At 44.2% G+C, this 8,387-nt stretch overlaps 1 protein-coding gene across 1 annotated transcript; it reads left to right on the forward strand.

The window, feature by feature from the left end:
* The first annotated feature begins 1,022 nt into the window (after positions 1–1,022).
* LOC135906433 (uncharacterized) lies at positions 1,023–7,354 on the forward strand. The gene is made up of 4 exons (XM_065437822.1): positions 1,023–1,324; positions 1,989–2,323; positions 4,552–4,878; positions 6,506–7,354. Exons 1-4 carry the CDS (start codon positions 1,159–1,161, stop codon positions 6,593–6,595), a joined length of 918 nt encoding a protein of 305 aa, XP_065293894.1. The 5' UTR covers positions 1,023–1,158; the 3' UTR covers positions 6,596–7,354.
* Positions 7,355–8,387: the final 1,033 nt, after the last annotated feature.

The raw sequence follows: 8,387 nt of genomic DNA on the forward strand, positions 1-8,387 counted from the left end.
TTCTTTCACCTTTATTTTGCGCTGCTGTTTTGGGCCTGGTCTGAAAATACAGCATTTGAGTGTCAGTGATAAAACTCAAGTTCAGTGCTTCCGTATATTCTTATGCATTAGATATGTCCTATGATTCCATAAAGTATATAATATGGGCTGTAAGATTCCGTTTGTCTACTCGGAAAGCTAAAGATCTTTGAGAGCGCGCGAGATCTACATTCTAAAGAGCTTAACATGTCAAATTTTGTAAGGGAATGTGTGATGCAGATATGTCATCACAGTCGTCGTCGGAAAGACATGCTGTCTCTAAAGTAAAGCTGGAGATGGTTTGCCTGGTCGACTTCCTGGCATGCTACTTCCGGTGTTGGGTGAAGAATATTATAAGCACGTGGTGAATATACAAACACAAGCAACACATACATCCACAAGGTATTGCACACACACTTAAAGTGTTTATCAAGCCTCATTAAGGCTTGCAGTCTTAAAAGAAATATTTCGAGCACTTTCATACCGCGGAACCTAAGCGGCATTTCTCGATCAACCTGTCTATATGTGCGCAGTACTTTATTCTTTTTTTATATTTTTTCCTTTCGTTCCTAAATACCCTTCCAATACTTCTGAAATGCCAGTGGCAGCATATCCACATTAATTTTTTTCATTTTCGTCTTACTCATTCATACTCCTTGTCAATAAAATATTTTAAAAAGTATGGTAGCGACAAAGTCTGTGGCTCAGCCAATTCGTAACGTAAGCACACCATCTACAGCGTAGTTCTTGGAAAAAAGTAAATGGAATAAAAGGTGGAGCGCTAAAAACAGCAAGACAAAAACGAGACAAGTACAAGAATGGGCTGTAACTACTAGCCCACGCAACTACCTCTAGAACACGCCTTTGCAATCACTATTCACAAGGCCCATTCATTGTGAACACGATTTGCCTGCTAGTGCGATTCTCCATGGACGTTGCGACGAAAATTTTACCTAGAAGTACCATGTGTTAGCTACTGTTCGTCAAAACATTGTTACTGCGAGAGACGGAAGACGAGGAAGAAGAAGACTTTGAGGGGCGCAGCCGTATTCGTTTTTCTGAGGTCCAGATCAAGATCTCAAAGATAAAATTTTTTTCCCCTGGGCACAGACTTACGCCTTGCCCGTGGGTCTGACCACGATGTCGCGACCCCCTCGAATGCCGTTTTACGGGCCGCCACCTCCGTCTACGGGGTTCTACAGGGGAGGCCCTCAGTTCCCGACTCCAAGACGACGGCCTGCGATGCTGAGCAGTGCCCCATACGCTCTCGCCACTCCCGACGGGCGGAACGCTCCTCAACGCGGAGGTAGGATTTCCTAGCTTATTCTTTTAGTGCGGATTTGAAGGTGGTGTGAATTAGAAAGGAAGCGCGTTCTACTGATAATATAGCGGAAATTAAAATGAAGACGTGGTATTGGGCAGGTCATGCAAAGCGTGCGGGATTTATTCAGAGCTATGTTATAGGATCAGAATTGGTGACAAAGGACAGCACAGAATTAACGTGTGTCCGAGATTTACGAATTTTTCTTGCTTTAGCACGGGGTCAGCTGACGAGACAGGGGTAATAAGAGATTGCCGAAAGAGGCCTTTGTGCAGCGGTGCGAGGCAATATGTGCCGATGAAGATGACGAAATCGATATGCGGTTTACCCTTATCACCAAGTTGTGCCAACCGACAAATCAGTCGTGAATGTGGGGTCACTGGTAACCGCGCTCAATACGCTAGCCAGCTCTCTTTCAAGGATACTACTATAAGGAAGCTTTTATGTGCCGTCTGCACCGAGTGAGACAGCAAAACATTAGCCAGTTAATTTTTTTCTTTACAGGTCGAGCGTAGCACGACGAAGCTTAAAGCTGACGTTCACTTGATCACAAAGCGCAGCGACCGTTTATTAGTGCGAACTCGGTGCTGACCGCGTAGAGGGTGTAAATTTTGTAGCCACTTTGTTGTCATGAATGCAACAAACGCAGGTCCCTCTATCTTCCTGCCCAACCTGCCACCTTTCCTACCACTGGGATCGAGGCCATACCCCACGGGCGCCATCATTCGCGTTCCCGGCATGCCGCCCATGGTCGCTGGGGAACCTATTCCTCTGGAACCAGGCGAACCCCTGCCTCCCTATATGCGACCGCCGATGAACCCGGCCACCGCGGCTCAACAAGCGGTATCTGAGCAACAGCAACCTGCTCTCATCATACTGCCCACTTCGGGTGGCTCTTCGGCGCCCACAGTTGTACCCATACCGATACCGATGCCCATGCCGATGCCGATACCGTCGCCGGCACCCGCTGGCAGCTCATCTCGGGTGGGCAGTCTTTGTTGTACTTCAAAGAGCTTCGTTGGCAGTGGAAACCACGAAAGGCTAAAATTTCCCCTCTTTACTGCAATAATGCGGTGTTGTAGCGCAACCAAATGGGAAGCAAGAAAAACAGGCAAACCACACGCACAGGCGTAGAATAAGCAACGAAACAACAAGGCGCTTAAACGTCTTTCGTGCTCGGGCATGGGCTAACTTTGTTCGGGCTTGGTGGTGTGGTAAAAGGCTTAAGTACGCACCCGTAACACTCCAGAGCGGGTGAAATATTTTTCAGTTATATACTGGAACGTTATGTGGTATTTTGGCGTGGCACTTACATTTTTGCGAGCCAGTTCTTTTATATTAAGCTTCCTATCCATGCCTCATGCCGCATTTTAGTCTAACCTCTTCTAGGCAAACTGCCTTAAATTTCATCACTATACTATTTTTCACCTCCTAAATTTAGACATAAATGCCGCTTGAATGAGCATAAGTTGGATACTGGTATACGCAGTCCTCTGATAACTGATAAGATATCGGTTTGCCGCCCCATGACATTCGGAAAGCCAACCTTCGTACATGAAGTTTCCTATAAGGGCGAGTGAGGTTACTGGCAGGTGGTAAGGGAACTTCAAAATCGCATCGGCCACTAGTTCGCCAGTTGTGTGTCCTTGATCGCTTACAACTTCTCCCGCACTCTTAAACAGACCGAATTGGTATTCATGTACAAGCGGCAAGAATAACTTAAATGGGCAATTTCTTCTAGCGTACCCATAAACCATTTAAGGAATAGTTCCTTCGGATAACACAGTACCATAATTGGTTCATCTTTCTGACAAATTATGCTTCAATAACAAGGTTACAGCTGAGAAATACGACTGCAAATAGTGTGGAGAATCAATTTCAATAAAAGCGATAATGATATATCTACCGGCATCGGCGTCGGGAAATAAATAAATAAATAAATAAATAAATAAATAAATAAATAAATAAATAAATAAATATTATTACATTTGCAGGCAACAATCCATTAAAAAAATTGCGAAATACCCATGACGATGTGAGCTCGTCATAAGCCAACAAGCGAAAATAGCTCATGACGAGCTAAGGTCGTCAAGATTTCTTAAAAGAGCACTGGCACGATATTTCTAACTCTTCACTTTATTGCGTTCAATGAAGGTTCTAGACCTTTAAATGCTAGAAAAGATGCTCGAACATCGCAAAAATTCCCAAATAAATAAATATAATAGCTTTTCCTGAGCAAATTTTGGTTTTGTTTCCTACGAGGTGACAGTGTCGGGACGCCACAGCACAGTTTGTGATCACGTGGCAGCAGGATATCACCACGCCTTGGCACCAGCGCCGGCTCGCACGGTCGCCACCTTCGCTGCAACTTGTGAGATCCGATGTAGCAGCTTAGCAGACTACCGAGCGAGCTCGAGTGAGTGTCAAAAGGTTGCAACGTCCTGCTCTCACTTGACCACTTTCTGCGTCAGGAAGTCTCTACGTGGTTACTTCCTTGGATGGGAAATCGAATCTGTCTGTGTAAGAGTGATTAAGCTATTTATTTCACTCTAGTCTTTTTTTTTTTGTCGGGTTTCGTGGTGCCGGACCTTAATTTAGCACAAAATATAAAGAGCCGAAGATATCCTTGCAATACTCCTATAAAGAGACGCCAAAGAGAAAAATGATTTCGCCCACAAAAATAAATTACCCTTCTACAATACCAAAAAAACGGCACGATTTCAGCGAAATGAGGCTTCGTGAGCCAGAAAAGGGGCGAAGATGGAAAGACAGGCGGCGACGCCACCTTGAAGTTCCCCCAACAATTTTCATGTCGTCATGAATTCCAATGGCGTCTGCTAGGGCCTATATAATTCTTCATTAGTAAAAAGTAGCTGCATTGTGTCATAAAGGAGCCAAAAATTCAAAACGGCAAGTTTAAGAAACAACCTACTTGAGTCTCGACGCAGCCTAAGTACGAAAAAAATACTTTGAAATCAATGACGTCACAATGACATCCCGACGCGAGGTCCTAGCGCAAAAGTTCACCAAAGAATGAAATCTCGACCTTGATTTTCTCTTCGAGTAACTACCTTAGTATTGCGAAATTAGCGAAATTAGAGTTTTCGTAGTTATCAGCCTATAGTGATTTAGTGATTCACTTTAGTATTTCGTTTGGCGTGCATTAAAGACGTTAACGCCAGTGTTTTTCACGGCGAGATTGTCTTCTTCAGGGTCCGATCGTCATCGCTCCCCAGGGACCCTCGTACCCACCGCCCCCTCCTCCACTTCCCCCTCCGCCTCAGCCTCCGCCTCCCCCACAACAGCAGCTGCCGGCCAGTGTCCCTGAAGTTATGGCAATCATGGCGATGATGCGCCAGTTCAGCACAATGGACGGCGCGTACGACGATGACGACTCGAGTGAAGAAGACAGGGAGTCGGCCAAGCGGCGGAAGGACAAGAAAAAGGAGAAGAAGGAAAAGAAGAAGAGGAAGAAAGCACGCGCCAAGGAGCGGGCTCGACGCGAGAAAGCTCGCAACCAGGAGCTGCAGAAGAAACAGGTACATCCGCGTACGAGACTTTCTATACGTCATGGTGGCACGCATCGAAATGCGATCGTTTTCGAAAATGCCTAGGAAATTATTACGTAATATATTCAGCCAGAATTTGTAGTAACACGCTCGCAGAGCTGTGTGAAACTTATTTAGTCGCACTCGTGCCATCAGATTTCGAGAAAATTGGCGCGGATTCGATTTGGGCATTCGTGTTGGCACAGATGACGAAAGACATTCGTGAAAAGGGCTTCGAATGCCTCTCTGGGTCGTAAAAATCCACGATGGAGGGTTAACATGTCAACCTACCACACGATGCTACATTTTCTTTGTGTTTAGGCAAACAACACAGGCTTTTACAATAATACGAGGCGACCGATATCTTGTCAATGCGCATGGAGATGCTGTTTTTAGCATCAAACCATGGTGCGATAACATGGTGCCGAGCCATGGCTCCAAACAGTGGTTTGCTTCAAGAAAACGTGGTTTCATAAGCTCGTAGCATATGAGCGGGTAATAAGAAGCTACATGAAAGCTGACGATATCCCTGAGCTATATCCATTATCTGAAATGAACATACGGTGCGTCTGGTAGTATAAAGCCACTTTGGTATGATGGCACTTGGGCACTTTGGCCAGGATGAGAGGTGGCGAAAAAAAAATTACGTATAGTTATGTTGGCACCCACATTAGTAGAAGCCATTTATTCAGATGGCTTACGTTTGCTGCCCACCTAACGTCAACTTCCACCTCGCAGGATGGCTGACGACACAAGCCTATTTATGTTGTAACGTGAATCCTTTATTGGGAAACCAATATATGTGCGTACTCGCTGCGTATATGACTTAATCGTAGCGGAGTGTTGTGGTTGTGAACTACGCAATTAGGAACGTTATTTCTTTTCTTCTCTAAGCGAAGCTTTCTTTGCCTCAGTGCGCTTCCTTCACCAGTGGAAAAACATCGCATTAGCCTACAATTCACTGCTGTGTCGGCGTCGCATGCTGTTAGGCCATGTGAACTTGTGTTTGAATGAATTCTGGGGTTTTACGTGCCAAAAGCAGGATCTGATTACGAGGCACGCCGTAGTGGGGGACTCAGGATTAATTTTCACCACTGGGGGATCTTTAACGTGCACTCAATACATGGGGCATGGGCGTTTTTGCATTTGGCCTCCATCGAAATGCGACCGCCGCGGTCGGGATTTGATCCCGCGACCTCGCGCTTAGCAGCGCAACACCATATTGCAGTATACATAAAACTAAAATGTGAAAAAAATTCACTCATCACATGCTATATTGTATATTTGTTTGATTGCGTTGGGTTCGCAGTATAATGTCTTTTCTTGTACTTACAATTTTTCTTACTTCGATCGAAGAAATCCTGTTACAGAATGCCAAGGGGTCACGCCACTTATTCCTAGATGCAACACTGGAATCTTACGGAACGTTATGTGTGGTTTGCATTGAGCTTCCTGCCGCGATTTTAGCCGACGAACTCACGCGCAGGTTCGTGGTGACACGTGCTGGGTGCCTGGTTCCTGTACATGTGTGATTACCGTTTGATGTTACTTACGTTACTTTACAGTTTAGTAAATGATCGCTGACTGTTAACATGAGTCATCATTTATTTGGACGCAGGGAGAGGCGGCTAAGCAGAAGCGTACGCAGCAGCAAAAGTCCCGGCGCAAGACTATAGCGGAAGCCGGCTTCAACCAAGATTTCACTTAGACCGGGACACTTGGAAGTACAAACATCCGGCGCTCCTTTGAACTGTGGCTTTGCTAATCTACCGGGCTAAGTATATAACGTGCAAATGAGCCACGCATTTTAAATGTAAAAAAAAAGACGGGGGGGGGGGCGAAATCCACGTTTTAAAACCTTTGTTTTTCAAATCAGATGTGCCAATGTTGACGACGACAACTTATTCGCCTGTTAATGCAGCCATGCGTAGTGTGTCCAGCGGACACACTACGTATTTGAAAAGAGATCCTTATTTGATTCAGGCACATAAAAAAAAGGCTTTACTTTTATTAGCAACACGCAATATTGATTTTACTATATTATTTAAAAAAAGCAGTAATTCGATGCAGAACCGAAGCTCCTTGTATATTTCAAGTTGAGATGGAGAGAAATACTACAAAAATTTTGTTTTCTTTATACGCTTTTAACAAGGCACTCTCAAAGACTAGCGGACATGGTGGCGAATTTTTGGTCTGATATTAAAATTTTTGATGGAGAACACAGCAGTTTGCAACTTAACTATAGTGACTGCTTTGTCTGCCTTTCTTTCAGTCAAGCCACGCGTTTCTTTATGCAATGATGTCACTATTGCATAATGTGTGGCGGTTCTTGCAGGTGATTGCAGAATATTTTCGCAAACTCTAGGCCTTTGGAGAAGTCGGTGACGTATCTGCTGTTTCAGCCAATCAGCTCAGAGTCTGAGAAATTACCGAGTTCTACAGATCAATAAATTCACTTTCGATTTTACCCAAGCGTGTACGAGTATTTGAAAGCTCGAATTCTAGTCGACTAGTTCTTGCTATTTGATTAGTGTCCGATTCGACATTTATATTAGAAATTTTCAGACATTCGTTTCTGTTTTAATTCATGGCGTAGAAGACCGCATTGAGGTATTTTTTTTTATTTTTGTTTCTGCTAAAGAGCTGTGGTTGTTGCGCAGACGTATCAGAGTCGTATTCACAAGAACCTCTTATGCTATAGAATTGTTTGTAAGAGAAAAATTTACGCCAATCCTGGTGCTGGACATATTATTAGCGAATTCAACTGCCCAATGGCAAAGAACACTTGCGAACGAAAGCCATTGTGAATTCGGTTCCAATTCATGAGGAAACGCACAGTGCAATTATTTTGCTGAATAACTTCGAGTCCCGAATCAAGGGTATCTCGCTGTTAGGCTGCCAATATATGAATTCGTGGTCCCGATTTAAGAAACGGAAACAATTGCTTAGCCAGTCTTGACATGTTGACGCCCCTTTAAAATTACCTGCGGCGTTGTATGACACTTTTCTCCTTCAATTATTATAGCACTCTGCATGCATCTATTAATGTTGTGTTCCTTCGTTTTATTACTTTCATGATGCACCATATAGCTTAAAGAAGTTGCTTCCCATTTCAAGCGCTGCCATTGGCCGGATATTAAGTTCAGAACGTCATTACATGCATGTATCACATAAGTTAATTTGTCGCAAAAACGTACATGTGTTCCCAAGGGCAACAACCATTGCTGTCCGCGTCCAGCATTGAAGACCTTGTAGGTAGTGTCGGATTTTGCAAAATTAAATTTTCTTTTGCAAACTAGGCCGAATGCTGTCTATTATGCACAAAAGGGATGAGAGGTAAACATCCATGCCTTCACTAACCTCCTCGTGAAGTACCAAGTGTTAGAGGAAATGCACTGATATTATTTGAAGTTTGGAGCATTGAAAGGCGAGTGTTGCCGTTACCGGACGGTCAAAAAAGAGCTTGTACGTCTGCTTTCGAAAAGTCCAACCATGCCAAT

This window comes from Dermacentor albipictus, chromosome 5 (assembly GCF_038994185.2).
Source record: "Dermacentor albipictus isolate Rhodes 1998 colony chromosome 5, USDA_Dalb.pri_finalv2, whole genome shotgun sequence".
NCBI lineage: Eukaryota > Metazoa > Arthropoda > Arachnida > Ixodida > Ixodidae > Dermacentor > Dermacentor albipictus.